This window comes from Chroicocephalus ridibundus, chromosome 8 (assembly GCF_963924245.1).
Source record: "Chroicocephalus ridibundus chromosome 8, bChrRid1.1, whole genome shotgun sequence".
NCBI lineage: Eukaryota > Metazoa > Chordata > Aves > Charadriiformes > Laridae > Chroicocephalus > Chroicocephalus ridibundus.
The window spans coordinates 44,220,546-44,238,807 of record NC_086291.1 but is presented as its reverse complement, the minus strand read 5'-3'; the positions used below and the strand labels follow the sequence as shown (position 1 = coordinate 44,238,807).

At 45.4% G+C, this 18,262-nt stretch overlaps 3 protein-coding genes across 3 annotated transcripts in view; 2 read left to right on the top strand and 1 right to left on the bottom strand.

Moving 5' to 3' along the window:
• The window catches only part of CARHSP1 (calcium regulated heat stable protein 1), a 37,150-nt gene extending 31,881 nt beyond the window's left edge, over window positions 1-5,269 (top strand). Inside the window, exon 4 of the mRNA XM_063343496.1 lies at window positions 4,320-5,269. Coding sequence (XP_063199566.1) covers window positions 4,320-4,482 — 163 coding nt within the window. The 3' untranslated portion in view covers window positions 4,483-5,269. The remainder of the gene's footprint in view (window positions 1-4,319) is intronic.
• Window positions 5,270-6,229: 960 nt separating this feature from the next.
• Window positions 6,230-15,523, bottom strand: PMM2 (phosphomannomutase 2). The gene is made up of 8 exons (XM_063343494.1): window positions 15,430-15,523; window positions 14,944-15,055; window positions 13,927-14,003; window positions 12,892-12,983; window positions 12,060-12,159; window positions 10,978-11,053; window positions 9,717-9,832; window positions 6,230-8,108 (listed from the first exon to the last, which is right to left on the bottom strand). The coding sequence occupies exons 1-8, from the start codon at window positions 15,490-15,492 to the stop codon at window positions 8,004-8,006; spliced, it is 741 nt and encodes a 246-aa protein (XP_063199564.1). The 5' UTR covers window positions 15,493-15,523; the 3' UTR covers window positions 6,230-8,003.
• Window positions 15,483-18,062, top strand: TMEM186 (transmembrane protein 186). Its single transcript, XM_063343495.1, has 2 exons — window positions 15,483-15,606; window positions 16,414-18,062. Exons 1-2 carry the CDS (start codon window positions 15,598-15,600, stop codon window positions 17,140-17,142), a joined length of 738 nt encoding a protein of 245 aa, XP_063199565.1. The 5' UTR covers window positions 15,483-15,597; the 3' UTR covers window positions 17,143-18,062.
• The last annotated feature ends 200 nt before the right edge of the window (window positions 18,063-18,262 follow it).

Sequence of the window (18,262 nt, the reverse complement as noted above, 5' to 3'; positions counted from 1 at the left end):
GTTTTTTGGTTGTTTTCTTTTTCCTGTGCAGTCGGGGGGCTGTAGACAGTACTCCAGCCAGTCATCTAACCAGTGCTGAGGGATGCAGTGGCTCTCGGTGATAGCTGAGAGTGAGTCCTCCAGTCTGGGCCAGTCCCTTTGCTTCTCCTCTCGCTGACCGCAGCCCATTGTACGTTGGTGTCGAGGTTTAACCCCAGCCGGCAGCTAAGCACCACGCAGCACTGCTGCTCACTATCCCCGGTGGAAAGGGGGAGAGAATCAGAAGAGTAAAAGTGAGAAAACTCATGGGTTGAGATAAAGACAGTTTAGTATAGGTAGACCAAAAGCTGTGCACGCAAGCAAAGCAAAACATGGAGTTCATTCCCTGCTTCCCGTGGGCAGGCAGGTGTTCAGCCATCTCCAGGAAAGCAGGGCTCCATCACATGTAATGGTGACTTGGGAAGACAAAAACACTGTAACTCTGAATGTCCCCCCCCTTCCTTCTTCTTACCCCAGATTTATATACTGTCATATGCTTACCCCAGCTTCAGGTACTTTATATACTGTCATACAACATGGAATAACCCTTTGGTCCGTGGGGTCAGCTGTCCCAGGTGTGTCCCCTCCCAACGTCTTGTGCCCCCCAGCCTGCTCGCTGGCAGGGCCGTGTGAGGAGCAGAAAAGCCTTGACTGCTCAGCAACAACCGAAACCACCAGTGTGCTACCCGCAGCGTTCTCATCCCAAACCCAAAACAGCCCCACACCAGCTGCCAGCAAGAAAGTCAACCCCATCCCAGCTGAAACCATGACAGTTAGGCATACTGTTTTGATGTGTGTACTGATTCACTTGTTCTTCATTTCTTGAAAAAACAGGACCACTTTGATTACCGGTACACCTACAAGCCCTTTCTTACCATCTTCGTATATATTCATATTTCAATTTTAAACCGAACTTACCCTAATGAAGCCCCCATCATTTTATCATTCAAGCTGTGCTTCTTCCCCATTTGAATTTGAAGATTCAAGTGGTAACTAATTTATCTGGGTTTTCTAGGAGCTTAAAACACTGCCTTTATGTATTTGCATGTATGTATTGCACTTATTTATGTATGTGCTTCAGGAGATGGTGTGAATCCACTTTCCTTCTACATTAACCATACCTACTGATATCTTTTGCAGATTTCAAATGTTTATTTCACTAACTGCATCTCATCCTGTTTTACAGGAGCTTTTAAAGAACGTCAGGTTCCTGTTCGTTAAAAAAAATGCTTTCAGCCAAACATGAGATCCCTTCCTGGGCAGGGCATCCGTTTCATTTGATGCCTGCCAAGTGGTGACTCTGAGCGCCCCACTCGCTGTGCGTGTTCATCCTCTGTGCAGGAATCAAAGGCAGTACCTGGGGCTGTGGAGTGGGCGGCTGTAATGCTCAAACAACAAGAAATCTAGAGCCTAGCTTGTCAGAGAAGGGGAACCTGAGCATGGGATCATGTAGGTATATTACATAGCTCCAGCACCATGTAACTGCTCTGTCTCTGCTCCCTGAAACACTGTCGCAGGTGGTCCCGGTGCTTGAGGCCACATGAAGAAACATGTTTCGTTACAACTTGTTCCAGTGGCTCAGCTGTACTTGAGTCAGTGTAGACTTTCCACTTCGGCTCACATTGTCTGTGTCCATTATGTCTGAGCCGGGAAGTGTTTCTGCTCACTGTGTGTTGCTAGTCCTGTGTTTCTTTGTACAGATAAAATGTCTGTGCTGTATTGCCTTCCACTGAAAGGTGCGACCTTGCTCAGGTGGGACCGATATCCTGCGTGGGTTGTGTTGTGAGTTACTGCTCATGGCAACGTGGTTTTAACTCAATAGCAACAATTTTTTTTGGCAACAAGGGATCATTCAAGAGATTCAAGTGGGAAAGATGATGTCATTTTTTACATGGCATTCCAGTTCTCACTTGTGTTTTTACCCTGTCTCGTGTCTCTTTTTGGGGCTTTATGTCCACTCGTCAGGCTCGGAGACAGTACAGGTAGCATCTTCTCATCCTTGCTTGAAATCCTCTGTTTCAAAGTCAGGGTAAGCTGCAGGGAATTTGGTAGCAAATTCCTTTTGTCAGTAAAAAAGGTAAACTAATGTCTGCCCGCTAAAGGACAGTAAGTATTGGGTGTGCAACCCCTTCACACCTGAAGAGATCTTAGACCTGTTAGAAATGGGGTAGGTGTGCTGTGAATGAAGGCAATACCTGAAGAGGGACAGCCCCAGCAAGAGTCTGGGAGTGGGAGCTTGAACATAGTCTGTCTGTCCAGTGTGATACGGGGCTGGGCTGACAGGTTGGCCTGGAGACTATGGAAGTAAATAAAGGTCAGTGGGATCAGCCTGCTTGGGGAGGAGAGGGCTATCAGGTCTGATGAGGGAGGCTTTATCTGACTCTTCTGTAAACATTTTTCCTGCCTTCCATTTACTGCCATTTTCCCAGGCACTGCTCTGGAGAGTTCAGCTTAGGACATGCCCTCTTGGGTCTGATTCCCGCAGTCACAGGCAGCTCTGGGGTAGGGCTTTAGCTCAGGGAAATACAGTCTGACGGACATGTGTTTCAAGCCACAGGCCTTGGGAATGCCTTTAACTCCTCGTTGCAGGTTTTAGATCGATATTTAGATACAGGAGTGTTTTCAGTATCATGTTGATAGAATCAGTTAGCAAACAATGACTTTTCTTCTGAATTTATCACGGGAGAAGTTCTAATGTGTGGGTTGTAGCTTCCCCTGTCCATGCCTGCTTGCCCTCTCTCATCCCTGAGGACAGGCTGCTCCTGCTCAGCCCCAGCCCTATGCACCAGCTCCCGGAGCAGCAGCCACCATGCACGAGTCAGAGGGGAGCAGAAGCTGAGACAGCCCTTGAAGGGAGAAGGGTGTGCGAGAGGCTGTGCAGGAGATGAAGCTGAACAGTTTTGCAAAACTCGTGGGAGAGGCAAAGTCTGATGTGAAGTTACAACTGGCAGTAAGAGACAGTATATTTACCTCCTATCAGTCCTGCCAGTCTTTCCTGCAATAGAAAAGCCGTAACAATAACGGGTCACAAGATGAGAGTGGATATGAAGGGCACTGCTAAAATCCTAGGTTCTTGCCGTAACAGAAACTTTTGTGGGGTAAAATTCCTGGGTGGTGTGAGTATGCTCCCAGTGTGCTCTCAGCGAAGGCAAGTAACAAACTCAGTGGTGCTTATCTGTTCACAAATACAAATGCTGCTGAGAAACACTGAAAAAAAGCCCCTCAAACAACAAGAAATCTTAAAATCTTAGAGCCTAGGTTGTCAGAGAAGGGGAACTTGAGTATGGGATCGTGTAGGTGTATTTAAAGAGAGGTGAAGTAGCATCCTTTGTGCTGTCAGAGAATCGTGGCAACGCGGGTTGGAAGGCATCTCTGCCTGTCTCCATTGGAGCATGCTGGGACTTTTATTAAAAAGCTCTCATCTTGAACGCAGCGGTAGAGGAGAGGAAGGCTGTTCCCCTTTGCAGGTGTCTGTTTCATCAGTACATAACTCTGGGCAGAAGGTGACAGCCCTTCTGCCGTTTCCCACTGCTTCCAGTGTCTTGTATGCAGTAACAAATTAACAGCGCGAGTCCCCCGGCATCCCACGCCATTGTGCTGGTGGAGGCTAGGAAGGAGTGAGAGACTCTTGGAAATCTTCCTAAGTGCTGGATGCTGGAGGAGAATTTCTGTGATGTAACACGTCAGGATCACAGAACGCTCTTTGTTCACAGCAAGTAATTCTGAAGTATTCCACACTGTATCTTACGTGGGCTCCCTTTTGGTTTTTTTCATACCTCAGATGAACTATGTTATGGTGGAGTAAAATAAAGGTAAAATCAATGACTGACACGGTACAATCCTTCTTTAAAAAAAAAGAAAAGAGAAAAAAAAAGGTTCAGAAGCGTGACAGGAGGAAAAAAAAAAAAAAGATCAACTTCCTATAGTTTAAAAAAACAAACCCCCAAACGAAGTGCCAAACAGTGTCAGCCCTGCCCTCTAGTGCTGCCAGCGAGTAAGAGGTTGTTGCGTGGTTCACAGCAATGTTGTTAAGGCTGGTTATTTTTTAAGGCATATTAGAGTGTGGGTTTTTTTGGTGTGTGTTTTTTTTAGGGTGGTGTTGGTGTTTATAGTGTTTTCATAGGATTTTGCTGCAAGACAACTAAAATCAACCTCAAGCTTTGTTGAATGCTGGGCTCTATAAAAAAAAACAGAAATACCTTGAGCACCTAAGATAATCATTATGGTAAAAATTTAAATAAGCTGCAGCAGAGTAAGAGTGTTTATGTGATTTATGATTAACTGATGCTTCCCCTCCACAGTATCGAAGGCGAGTATGTTCCTGTGGCAGGCGACGAGGTCACCTACAAGATGTGCACCATCCCACCGAAGAACGAGAAGCTTCAGGCGGTGGAGGTGGTGATTACCCATCTAGCTCCTGGAACCAAGCATGAGACCTGGTCAGGGCATGTCGTCAGCTCCTGAGGTGTCCCGGAGGGAGCGCGGCCGCTGCCTGCGTGGTCACTGCTCAACAACTGCCTGCAGGGGACCTGTCCTAAGAATATTCTACGTATTGTGCGGGAGGAAATACTGCATTGTCAATAAAGCAGAAGTAGGCCAAAATTACCATTTTTACGGCTGGCCTCAAAAAAAAAAAAACAAAAACAAAAACAGGCAATTCAAATGCTAATGAAAAAAATATATCGTAATGTGTTTACAACAAATGTATTTTAAAGAGACCTAGTTTGTGTGCTTGGTGGAGGGGGGGAGGTTTGGTTTTTCTTTTCTGTTGTGAACTGATTCCAGGAGATGCCCAGGGGGACAGGGGAGAGGTTTGAAGGAGAGCTCTTCTGGTGCAGGCAGCCGTGGCAGAGGCACGACTCCGAGTCCCAGAGGTGTGCAAGCACCATGTTCCCTTCAGCTGCCCTTCGGTAAAGGTTGGGGTACACTTAGTGCTGGTAACAGGGCCTGGGTGCCCTGTCTTGAGAGAGAGGTGTTCGTTGCTGCCGTTTGTTTTCCTCGTGGAAGGAAGTTCACAAACAGAGCAGCTGCCGCAGGGTGGAAAATCTCCATCTGGTGGTTACGCTCCCATGGTCAGGGTTGGGTGCCCTTCAGGTGCACCATTTGCAAACGGCATGTCTGCATATGTCTGGGATATTGTGGTTTTAAAGCCTGGATTGTTTGTGAATTTACTTAGGTGCCTTGATGGTTGATTAGCAACAAATTTTATAGGCCAGTATTAAAAAAGAAAACAACCCACAAACAAAAAAAACATTGAAATTTAAAAAATTTGCTTCAAGGTAAGTGGCAGAAAGCTGTAGAGTAGCGGATACTTCATAGCCTCTGACTGTGTCTGGATTTAGACAAAGCTGACAATAACCGTCTTGATTGCGTGTAGCTGAATGTCTGCCGTGGTATGTCACTGCGCAGGCAGAATAACTCCACTTCTGAAAAGCAAGTTTTATGCTGTTCAGATGACCGTGTATGAAGTACTGTGTGAGTTACTTAATAAGCTCAGCTGTCTCGGTCAAGTAGATTCCGCAGCTGTTTCCCTGGAAAACTTGCTTGGTAGGATGTGGTATGGTCACCCTTGCCCTGACGCTTCCTGCAAAATTTCATGTAGTTGTAGTGCAACTAAACTCGTTCTGTTCTGTTTGTCTTCCACGTCTTTTTTTCAAATGAAGCATTGTTCTCTATTATGTTCCTAACAGTGGATTTTTATTGACTTTGCAAATAAAAAAAAAAAAAAAAGAAGATGGCATGATACTCTTCTGTGAGTTGTGTGAAACAGCGTAACTTCAGCTGCCTCTTTGCAGTTTTAACAATAGGCACTCGCTGTCCTGAAATGTCTTAGGCCTCTTTTGCAGCAGATGGTGTGTTTGGAGGTCTGATCCGGAGAGCGCAGATGTACGGAGGTTAGTGGCTTGTTTGACCTCAGCTGTGCCTGTATTACACCGTAGTGTACGATAATGACCAACCTGGAGCAGGGTTTTGGAGTTTCCTTTGGTTTTTTTTTTCTTAACGGTAAGACTTGGTAGTTGTGGTTTTAACACTGTCCAGCTTGTTGGAATATCACATGCTGCTTCCTTTACAATAAACGCAACCATTATAGTGCTTTAACGTATGTCTTGTGTCTGCTCTCTGCGCAGTTGGTGTGGAAGCTGATGGATTAGCATCAAAGAGAAGAGGGTGCCTGCCTATGCACACCTGTATTATGAGAGTTAAAAGCTTTTTTAAAAGTGTTGTAATATCAACTGACTGTCACTACCAGAACAATTGGGGAGTAATTTAGCAAGTTTTTTAGCTGCTTAATGGATTTGTGCATAATATATACTGCTACTTCTGTAAATACCTTGATTTTCATTATATAATATTTAATATTAGCTACTATTTATATTCGCATATAGTAGGGGGTAACAGGGAGGGACAGCATAGCCTGCACATTTAACGTGACACTCGGGGCAGGAAGGACAGAACGTTTCAGAAGGGGCTCCTGAGACGGAGCAGCCAGTATGCAAAGCTTTAGCCAGGCTTCAGGGGATGGGACCCAAGCACAGAAGGATTGTGCCTGCCCGCTTTTTCCAACTCGCTCTACAGAAAGTAAGATGTAAGCAAGGAACTAGGTGCTGTGGGTTGCTTTGCTTTCTGTTTTTTCTCCCCTCAGAGAGAACGTTTGCTTCTCAGCTGTTGGCATGAGAGGCAGAAGATAAACCTTAGCTATTGGCAGTGGCTGTGCAAGACTGACTAGCAAGCTTTTAAGATTTGAACACGAGCAGGTACGTGCACACAGCGGGTTGTATTTGAGGCTGGAAACAAATCTGGGTTTGATGCTGCACAGGATGTTTTGCAACGGTAACGTTCTGCAAATGCAGGAAACACTCATGGCAGCGAAGTAACCAAGTAATCAGATACATCAGGTATCTGCACACAAAGCGGTAGCTATTAACATCTGGCCATCTTTAAAGAGTTCCTGCACTACTGGATGGTTCTGGTCCAAAGTCTGTTCCCGTTAAAATGAATTAGGCACATGAGAAGGGTTTTAGCAGACTAGATAGTTCTGATGCATGAGGCCATCACAGCTCCTCCTTTTTTGGAAGCCCTTTTGGGGGATTTTGGTTTGTACACAAAGACTGTATTCTCCTCTTTTTTACTAAGTATCACTTAAACTTGGAATGGGAAAGATTCAAGTAAATAATTTATTTGTACAGACAGGCAACATACAACAGGTCTGCTTTACATATTTTAATTGCCAATAAAACCAAAAGAGTAATTTTTCATGATAAAATGCGATTTTATTCTCCTTTACTAAATTAAACTTTTCATACACGATATTACTTTCCCAATGCCAGAAAAGTAATATTAACAGTTACGCTGATTGTCATGTTTCAACTTGAATTTTAACAGAAACATAGTTTAGGTCATTTTTCTTAGTGCTGAAATCTCATCTACCGTTAATGTCTTACCAGGAAAATCAAAAGTGTAATTAGTGACAGAAATACATTTTGCTACTATGCTCAAGTTGTTTTCATTATTTTTTAATAATTTTTTTATTTTTTAGATTTAAAAACAGTCTGCAAAAAGTGTAGGTACCATGAACCGTACTGTGCATTGGCACAACTGTACTGAGGAGGTCACTTTAGCACCAGTTGGTCCAGCCTTTCCGGTGGTGGTGGTAGACTCAATGCACCTCGTGACCATGCACTGGAACACGTGTGAGGTCAGGGACTTCTGGCTCAGTTCTACCTTCCCGCCCCCAGAAAGAAATAAAACCTGTCTCTCTCACTCCTTTTCCAGTTTTAAACAAGGAAATCCTAACTGTCTTATAATGCCTGTCTTTATAGCAAAAGGTAGTATTTAAAAAAACCTGTAAAATGTTCATCTTTTAAATATCAGCTTCCCTTCTGTAATGACTGACCAAATATGAAAAAAAAATACAGGATGAAGGAAGAGGTTTTGAGTTCCTGAACTGTCTTAACCGTTTTGTAAGTGTGAATTCTAAAAGTCTCCTATTTAAAAAATAGCTCTTCACAGATTCTTCTTGTATCCTCTGGGGAAGTGACGCTGTGGCCTTCTGTTCTGGAGTCTGTGAAAATTTCATAGTCATTCCCTCCCTGAAAACACAAGAGGAAAAAAGCAGAAGAGGATTTAGTGTTATTTACCTTCATGTATAGTCACAGTCTAGGCGTGGGAAAGGGACATGTAAAGGAAATTATGGAAAGAAGGGAGATAACATAGTCGTGGCTGAGATGTCTTCCAGAAAGCTAAGAAACTGCAAACCACCATTTTGAGATTTTGTATAATGCGTTTATAGCAAACCTGGGCTGAAACTTCTGCTGAACACCACAAACACTGGCATGAGAACTTCCAACCTGCGTGTTGGAATTGGTAATGAAAGAGCAGAACTCTCAGTGTAAGTTTAGCCGTGTCTTTAGTTTGGTACAGCAACCCCGTGTTGACTTTTTACAATTGTTTACTTGTTGATATAAAGGTATAAAGCTCATTACAGAACACTGTACCAGCACGTGGTATTTGTAACTCATTTGCATTATCCTCTCCTTTCCTTTTAGGTAAATCATTGTTAAGATTGTTGGTCCTTTGCTATTTGCAGTAGTGTTCTGGCCTTGCTAGCTACTGGTCTGATGTAACATTTGTAACTGGTTTCTAATCCCAGGAGAGCGATGAAAACATCGTTTCACAGCTGGCTCCGGAACAAAGGCGCTGCCACCTGCATGAGCAGGGATCCCTGAGAGCCGCAGCTTCATGCACTACAGGAAGCAGCACCTAATTTTGTACGTTGTTCGCCATGCCGCTTTCCAGCGAGTCAGCAGCAACTCCTGCTAATTCAAAACTCTGACAATGCTGCACTGCCAACGATAGGGTTTAAAACCAGCTGCCCATAAGCTCTACACCAGAGGGACAAGTAATTACTTCTGCAGCTGGTGTCAAGGAGAAATCACCCCTTTCATTTAGAGCTTGTCTTTTTCTTATAAAAGAAACTTGGCCTTTTAAGGTTTATAAAACTATAAAATTCTTTGTAACTTATAAAACTGTAAGTTCTTAGAAAACGAAGCCTTTTCTTATAACACTTAGCCTGACACTGTCCCTCGGCTGCATTCAGACAGCCTGAATTTCATCCAAGTCCTTGTGCTTGCTGTTGCCCTCGTTAGCTCTGGTCAGGTCCCTGCTCAGCATTTCCAAAAGCCTCTGAATCACCCTGCAGAGCTGTTCAGCTCCAGCTGTTCAGCTGTTCACCTCCAATGACTGGGGACAGGGATTATATATAATTTCAGGTCCCCAGTGTGGCAACAGAGTGAGTGGTTACCAGAGGAACAGTATTAAATTAAATGGAAAATAAATACGTTTAATAATCACTACCCAACAAGAAGCATCTATCTACAATAACCAAAGAGGGTAATGAGTTCTATATAGCCATGTCACCTAGGTTTTTAACATAATTACAGAAGTTCAGTTTACAAACATAGTCCAATATTAAGCCTGTCAAGAACACTGTGTTCCCTTCAGGAAACACAGGAGAAGTCTATGCTCAGGGCCATTTCCCTGCATTATGCTGGCCAGTACGGCACAGCCAGTTAAACACGGACGCCTTCACATTTACATTCTGACTTCAGTCCTTGTCAGGCATAAGGCAACTGGTTAGAACCTATGGTGTTTGTGGTTTAAAACAGCTCTGAAATGTATACACAAAACAATATACTCACTGGCATAGTCTTATCTCCAAAGAAATAAATAGTCTTGAATCCATCATTGGCAACGATTCCTAAGCAGTACCGCTTATCCCAACCATCTGGGAACACATCGAAGCTTATCTGGCCTCCTAGCATAGACATGAGCCAACAAAGTTTGTTTTACTATAAGAACACATTCTTGAGGGGAGCGTAAGTGAGGAAAAACTAAACTGGGTCAGATTTTTGGTAGAGGGAGCTTTGCAGAAGTCACAGAAATGTTATGAGACCCTGGAATGAAGTCTTACAAGTACAGAAAGTGTTTTATAGGGTATCAGTTATTACAGTTGTGACTTACAGATTATTATTTACCCATTAAACAAACATGAAAGTCTTAACATGTTCCCAAACACTGACTGCTCTCAAACAAACTAAACCTTATTTTAAAAATCACATTTAATGTTTTTACTTTTAGAAAGAAACTACATGAATGAATGCAGCCATTGGTGCACGTACAGCTGTAAAGTCTTATGCAAAAGATTTTCTAAGGCTTTCAGAACAGAAGAAGGGAGGAAATCAGCCTTTGTAACAAAGCCTAACAGGACAACACACGTTCCAGTTCCAAACCCTTGGACTTTACCAATACATCAAAGCAAGATTCCCACACAAAGCGGGTGTCAAAAAGGTATTTACAACACACTTCAGGAGAGCTGTATTGCTGTTCATTTCTGCCTTAGTGTTTCAATACCACAGCTCTAATGGCAACCACACTTTTTTACAATTCTGAAAAATAATAACGTAGTAATATATTGGGGGGGGGATAAAAAAATGCATGGAAAACTAATTCCCCCTTAGTATCACTTTTCTCTTTAAGCTTGCGCTTGCTTTTGCATTTTCTTTCCTCTCCTTCTTCCCACACAATGCAGCTACAGAGCTGAAGAACCAAGGGCTGCCAGAACAGTACTGATGTAGTATTTCTGATCAAAATTGATTCGCAGAAACAACTCTGACTAATCAGAAGCATGTAATATGTTTCAAAATGAGCAGAATCAGTCACACAACTGACATTAAAAGACAATGGACTGATGACAAGAAATGAAGTTCTCTTTGTTGATGGATTTCAATTAAAACATACCAAATGAAAGCTTAAGAGGAAAAAGAGCCTTAGTCTTGCAGGCAGTGCCTGCAACCGCCCCCAGAAAGATAACTGTCCCACAAATGAGATGGGGTATGTCATGCCCATAAGAGGATATGATTTAGATAATATTTAAATTAAATGATATTTTAAACGTGATACCTATAGAAAATGTGAGGCCTTTTCCAGCAAATTCTCTTTGTAAATCAGCTACAAATTTCTCTCTTATATGTTCCTTCTGTTAAAAAAAGCCAAAACACAACATCAGTTACATGCTGTGTTAATTCATCAATAAAAAGATAACCTCCAAAACCACCCCCAAAATATTCAAAGGTCTGAGTACCATGACTAGCATGCTATAGCTATACTTTTTATTACTGAAAGCACGCTGAGAATATTTCTACTTTAATCTGTTCCAACTTGTGAAAAATAAGAGCAAAACTTCACATACATGCTGTGGTATTTGCTCTTCTATCTGAAAATCTTAGAATACTAAGGAAGCATGCTTCAACTCCCAGTAAAAGTCAGTTTTACAAATGGGGGGACTGAGGCATAGGAAGAGTCTCAAAACTGGTACTGATCTTCTGATGCCATATACTCCAGAAAGGGTACTTTCAGAATGCCTTGGGCTTAGATATCTTTCAGCATCCATTAGGTGAGTCACAGGCAAAGACTGCTTTTGAGGAATTAGATTTCAGTTTCTGTATCAGGTCAGAAACAGTTGTTACGGTCTAGCAGGGAACAGAACTGATAGCACGGCTCAGATTCATTTCAGCCTGCACCTTTAGCTGTGTACAACGGAAAATAAATGGTGAATAGTTTGACCTCAGCTTTTAAATTCTGCTTTAAAAGGCTTTAAAGAGTTGACAAGAAAAGTAATAGTTTTATTGATTTGAATAGCTATAGGCTGGTATACTAAGGAGCATTCCAGATAAGTATGGTTTTATCTAAGACAGATTTTTTCAGGAACCCTGTGTGCAGAGGTAGGATGTTCGGTACTCTGGATACAGGCTTAAAAGAAACATGAGCCAAACCCTCCTGCTCTACAAGTTATCGTTGTGAGCTACGGCAACAAAAAACTCCTGTATGTTTCCTGAAGTCTGAACTAAGAAGTTAGTTAAACCACATGGAAAGGATTAAAAGGAAAAGAACTGCACAAAGTAGAAAAGCTTTTTAAAAATCATAACCTGGCCATAACTGCCTCTTCCAGAAGAGTTGGATATTTTTCAAGAGTTGTAACTCACTTTATCAAGTTCATAGAACTCAACTCGTTCTTCCTGGCTGCAGCTTCTTCCAATGGGCGACACATTTAACATCCCATTTCGGAACTCAATAAAAGTGCCCCTGAAAAAGAATTGATTAACAAGACAGAAAATAGATCAAAAATTGCTCAAAATACTGAATATCACAAAGGACTTTTGTTTAATTCTGAAGACAATGGGAATCAGATGTCCTTTCAGCCTCTCATTGTAGGCATGAAAAACAACATGTAGGAACCAGTACCTCTGGCATCAAGGACTCTTTTGGACTTTTATTGGAATCTGGCAACCTCAACATCCCCCTTACTGACTTTCAGAAGTATGATTTGGTTTTAAAAGTACGACGGGAGCATCCTGTCAAGCCAGTTCTCAGACCCTGACAGGACAGTCTGTCAGCTTTGGGGTGAAGCGACAAGATTTACAGCAATCTTGGCAGTGTTTCTAGCTAACCTCACATACGGTTTGTATTAATGCCTGGAGCAGCTGCACCCTCACATATCACACAGGACTGCTCTTACTGCACGCTTCTCATCTCCGGAGAACATTATGCTGCTGAATTCCAAACATGTCAAAGAAGTACTCCCACTTTCAAACTGAACTTCCTTCCCTCTTGAATAAAAATGCTCAATCAGTATTTCAAATCCTGTGCTCCAGCTGGGACCTTGCCTTTGTATGGGCGGACTGAGCTCTGTTTCACATACACAGTTTTCTTAAACCACAAACTATTCATTTGTTGCTGAGCAGAGTGCTTTACATATTGATGCTCAAGGCTGTAACATGGAGAACATGGTGACACGAGACGCGTCTACGCACATACCTTTTCTTTGGCAGTTTGATCTTTGCAATATAACTCAGGCAGTAGTTGATTAGATCCTGAAGTATGTCCTCGCCCAGGTGACCCTGAATGCTCTAACAAAATAAATACCATTCAACCAAGGGTCCAGAATGTGAGATTCTAAAAACAAGTCACATGGAAAACACAGACATTGGATAATCAGGCACAGTTAATACCACAAAGAAACACGCCTTCAATAACTAACTCTCAGTTGATGAACTAACAGCTCGCATTTTTCTTTTTATTTGGGCTTTTTTTTTAAAACCATAATACCAAACTCTCATTTAATATGCTTCCTACTAGTAACCTCCTTTAGAAGGAAACACTGTGGGTCAAAGACAGCAGACCTAAGCAAAAACTTGCAGTTAACATTTACTGCAGCCACATGTGAACAAACCAAGATTGTTACTGGAGTAAACTGGAAACCACCGCTCACGTCAGCAACTTCCGCCAGGATCTCTTTTACAATTTTAATCTCCATTACTTACACTGAACCAATGAAGGTGATTAGGGTATCTAGAATCAGTTGCACATTTATATTAATTTAGAGTATTACCTTTTAGCTTATACAACATATCGGAATGTGCACTATGAATTAATATTACAAAGCAGCTACAAGAGATCTACAGGAAACCTTCCGAACCCTAAGGCCCAACAGACACCAGCTATGAAATGCCGTATTCCATAGGACCTCCAGGAGCAGAGGGATTGGCCACATTTCCTCTGCATGAGCTGAGGGAAAAGGCTGTTCCAGAATTTTTACTGTTCTTATTCGATCAGATGCTCCAGACTCCAATAGCTTTTGGTTTTGGGAATACCCCAAAAAATAAAGCTCAAGGTGAAGACTGTCATTACGTGAATCAGAGTGACGAATGAATGATCTGTTACAGAACTAACACATGAAAATAGCAGCAATTTTGGCCTTAGAAGTGTGATTACAGAGGACTGCACTGTAGCAACAAAGGAAAATCTTCATTAGAAAATGTCTCTTTCACATACTGGAAATTTCACACTTACCTGCTTGCCCAAGAATTTACCATCTTTATATGCTACAAGACCGTTTTCTGGAAAAACGTAGTCGAATTTTTCAACCACTACAACCAAACAAAAAGGCAGTAACTTGCAATTTCCCTTGTATTTTTAATGCGGAATTATCTTACATGTGAAAGAGGTTAAAATACAGTAAACGTTAGATCATAAAGCCTGAAAGATTCAGCAGCATAATGTGGAGCACAAGATCAAAACTACTCTCCTTTCTCTCCACGATTAACACACACATCGAATCACTTGAAGCCTTTCAGTTCAGCTACCTGTATTTTTGCTTAAAGGTTCTTCCTCTCCTGCAAGTATGTCTCATTGCATTAAATGTAAGGAAGTGACCGAACACCTCAAACGTTACAAAAGCCTGGCACACGTTACAAAAGCCTGTTCGGAAGTGACCGAACACCTCAAACGTTACAAAAGCCTGGCACACAGCCTGGCTAGAGAGCTGACCACATACTACCATTTTAGGTTCATTTTCTCAATGTTATTAATCTACAGTAGATGCCCAAGAGTTGTGAGAATCTCACTACAGTGCAGGACGGTACGGCTCAGTGGCGACTGCCTGTCAGCCAAACCAATTCTGAGCTACCTGGGCGTTACAGATGGCTATCAGTGGCATCGATTGAGTAAAGACAATTAAAGGGAGCCTTTTATACCGAAAAGGAAATGCCTCTCAAAGGACTACAGCAGAGTCCCTCTCCACGTGGCAACCCCTCAGCTGGCAGAGCCGCACGGTTCCTGGGTGAGCCTGCGAGCAGCCAGCGCGCTACGGGCCGTGTCACGGCCTGGGTTTCACTAACGGCGACTGTCCCTCAGCGAGACACCGACACACCAGCAAAACCCAAACGCGGCTGCAGCCTCCCGACGCCCACGGACGGCTTCTGGTAGACTGAGCGCACCCCGACCAAGCCCGGAAAGAAGTCAAAAGCGAGGGAGGCGGGGCTGACCGGGCTCTCCCCTCCATTTCCCCGCCACAGCCCCGGCCCTTACCGTCATCCCCCAGCTGCTCCTGCATCTTGGCGAAGTCGGAGCCGCCCACGACGCCCACCCGCACCTTCCGCCGCAGCTGCTGCAGGAAGGCGGCCATCTCCGCCGTGATCCTCTGCCGGCGGAGGAAAGGCCCGTCAGTACCCGCCCTGGGCCCGGCGGCCCCGCTTCGCAACAGCCACTAAAACCCAGCAGCGCCGTGCACGGCTTTAAGGCAAAGGGAGGGCTTCTTTCTTCCCTTAAATGGCACCTGCAGTTTGCCCATCAGGCGCCACGGGAACGGCTGCAGAATCCGATGGGCCTGTCCATGCTGTCTCTGAGGGCCCGTGGCCGCTCCGGGCCCGGTGGGCGCGCGGAGAGCCGCGGCCCGGCCCCTCCGCCCGGCCCGGCCCGGCCCCTCCTCAAGCCCCGGCCCCGGCCCCGGCCCCCGTCCCCCAGTTCCGGCCCCGTCCCCGCCTCATCCCGCCCCGTCCCATCCCCGAGACCAGCCTGCCGCGGGGCGGTGAGGGTGCCGTCCACGTCGAAGAGGCAGAGCACGGCCGGCGGCGCCATGTCGGCGGGGCGGGGCAAGGCAGGGCACGGGCTGCCGCCGCGGGGGAGGCCGGGAAGCGGGAGGTGCGGGGCCGCTCCGCCCCTTCCCGCGGGGCCGCCGGAGCCATGGCGGCGGTGAGCGGGGCGAGACGCGGCAGCGGGGGGCTCTCACCCGGGGCCGGGCAGTGGGGCCGCCCGTGAGGCGACGGCGGCTGCGGCCGCCTCAGGGGGAGCGGGGGGCGCACAACGGCCGAGTAACGGCCCGGGGAGAGAGGGCTGGGGCCGGGCCCGGAGGAGGGGGACGGGGCCCGGAGGAGGCGCCGCCACCATCCGGAGGACGCCAGGGGCAGCGGCCCCTTTGATCTGCCTCAGCCCCCGGCGAGCTCTGCGGCGGTGGCCGCCCCGGCCCGAGCCTGAGGCCGCCGCTGAGCGGAGCAGCGCGGGGCGTGAGGCGGCACGCAAGTTCCCGTGCTTCCTTTTGTCTTCTGTTGCTCCGCACGTTCCCGTGTCTGGTCCCTCCTTCGGCGTTGCTTATGCTCTCCTCCCTTTCGTCGTGCTTAGTCCGCTTTTCTCGGTTTCCCTGAAATTACCATTTCAGTGTTTGTTTAACGTGTCAGTGGCTGGCAGCCGCAGGTTCTCTTTGCTTGGAAGCCCGCGGTAGTGCTGGTGTTTCCACTCGGCTGTGGCTCAGAGAGAGGCGGGGGATGCGCAGGGGTCGTGCACCTGTAGCATCGAAAGTGTCTTCCCTCCTCTGCAGGGGGGGTGCGAGCACAAACACCTGTTCCCTCAGGTAACACCAGTTTTAGGTATAAGGCTACGGTGAGCTGGGGCGGGGGGGCTTGTGGTACCTGTCTCCAGGTGCCTGAGGAAGAGATGCTGAGCTAAACGGGATTTGGTTGCAAAGACAACTCATTGGTGACCTGTGGGACTGTTTCCTTACAGGCCAGGCTCTGCAGAATAAGGACTAAAGTCTGCGTGGCACCATCTTTTGGGAGATATCTACAAAACCAGCTCTGGACGAGGTCATGGAAAAAGGAAGATGTTCGCCCGCCCTGCTTGCAGTCACAGAACTGGCGAGCGAGTGCTGTGAATCATTGTCTTGTGAGACAGCGAGAGCCGTCTTTGTGTCGGTGCCATTCGGCCCCCACTGCTGTGGTCCCACAAAAGGCTGTGGAGGAGAAAACAGAAGAATTCAAACTGGTCTACAGGTTTCCAGGGATTAAGTACTGCAGGGTACTGTCCCGACTGAAGCTGTTGCAGACTGCCACCACCGTGGTCACGCTGCCGCCCATCTGCTACCTCTACCTGCAAGACCAGGTTTCACAGACTATCCTCTTATATACAACTGGCATCGCCCTCTTTGCTGGTGCCATGTTGTATGGTATGAGCTACTTTTTCAGACGAATTATTGGATTAATCTACTTAAGTGAAACTGGCTGCACTGTCAAAGTGGCTCACTTGACGTTCTGGGGAAGACGGAATGACATTTACTGTCCCATAGAGACAGTGATGACTTTGGATGAAGTTGGAGATAGCAAGGGGGAGCTACTTCTCCAGTTCAAGCGGTATAATAGTACAGATATTTTATATTTTACAATTAAGTTTGGCCAGATTGTAGACAGACAGAGGTTTACTCAAATATTCGGAGAACTCGAGTCATACAGCAGATAATTTCCAGTGATTCTCCTTGTCGCGTGTTCATTGTGCTTACTCTTCTGTGAAGTTTAATTAGTTTACCAAACTGATGTACTTCTGTCATTTTCCCGTGCAAAGCCTGCTGGTAAGTGCGCTCAGCATAGGAAGTAGAAATGGTAAAGAACAATCCACTGGACTAAGTGTCTCTGCAGCTTGATTAAGGTGTGAGCAGCGGCTCTTCCGTGTTGGGTACAGTGATGTGTGTGGTCACCGGCAGGTCTAAGTCTACACTGTGCTACTTGGAGCCTGCAGCAGGAGGAGTTTCTGATGCTGGCCCTGATGGTTTCAGCTGGCCTCTTCCATTGTTTTGAAACAGGAAAAACGCTTGGAGTGAAACGCAGTAACTCTGCCAGAGCATCCTCACTTTAAATTCATTGTTTCTTTTAGCGGATTTTAGCTTGACTGGGAAGCCTCTTGAAATTCAAACTTGTCTGAAACATACATACAGTGACCAATGCTGGATGTCAGGGTACAGGCTCCTGCATTAATGAATTGGGGGTGACTGGAAAGAGCGGTACGTGATGCTGTGTAAGGTGCGTGGGGTCTCTGGGCAAGGTCTTCCAGGGTGTGAATGTAACTAGGCAAAATGAGGGCGTGTGTTCTAAGACACACGGTTCAGCCGTAAGCGTCAGTTAAAGACTGGGACAGCATTCCTGCAGCCTCTCCTAGAAATAGCTTTCCCCTTGGAAGAAAAGGAAAATGTACCCGAGTTAGAGGGACAGTCTGGCATCCTTTGTTTGGTTTGGATCCAAATGATCATCTGAAAATTTGGAACTGCTTGTCCGTCTTTGCATATACTCATGTTTGTGGTTTTGTATGTACGAATGACATTTAATCAACACTGTAACGTTTGAGTTGCAAAAACTTCAGTAAATATTACCAAAAATTATCTTGGACCACGTGACTGAAGCAGTCTTCTGTGAAGAAACCACGTAGCCTGGGGAACAAGTCATCTGCGTCCCTTCATGGGTTTACACATGGGATTGGGGCCTATCATCAAAAGCTCTGTTGCCAAATACCCTTCCCACTCCCCCAGGCTGGGCTTATCTAAAATGGAAAGAAAAAAGGTAAGACACCCAAAAACTGTATTGAATTA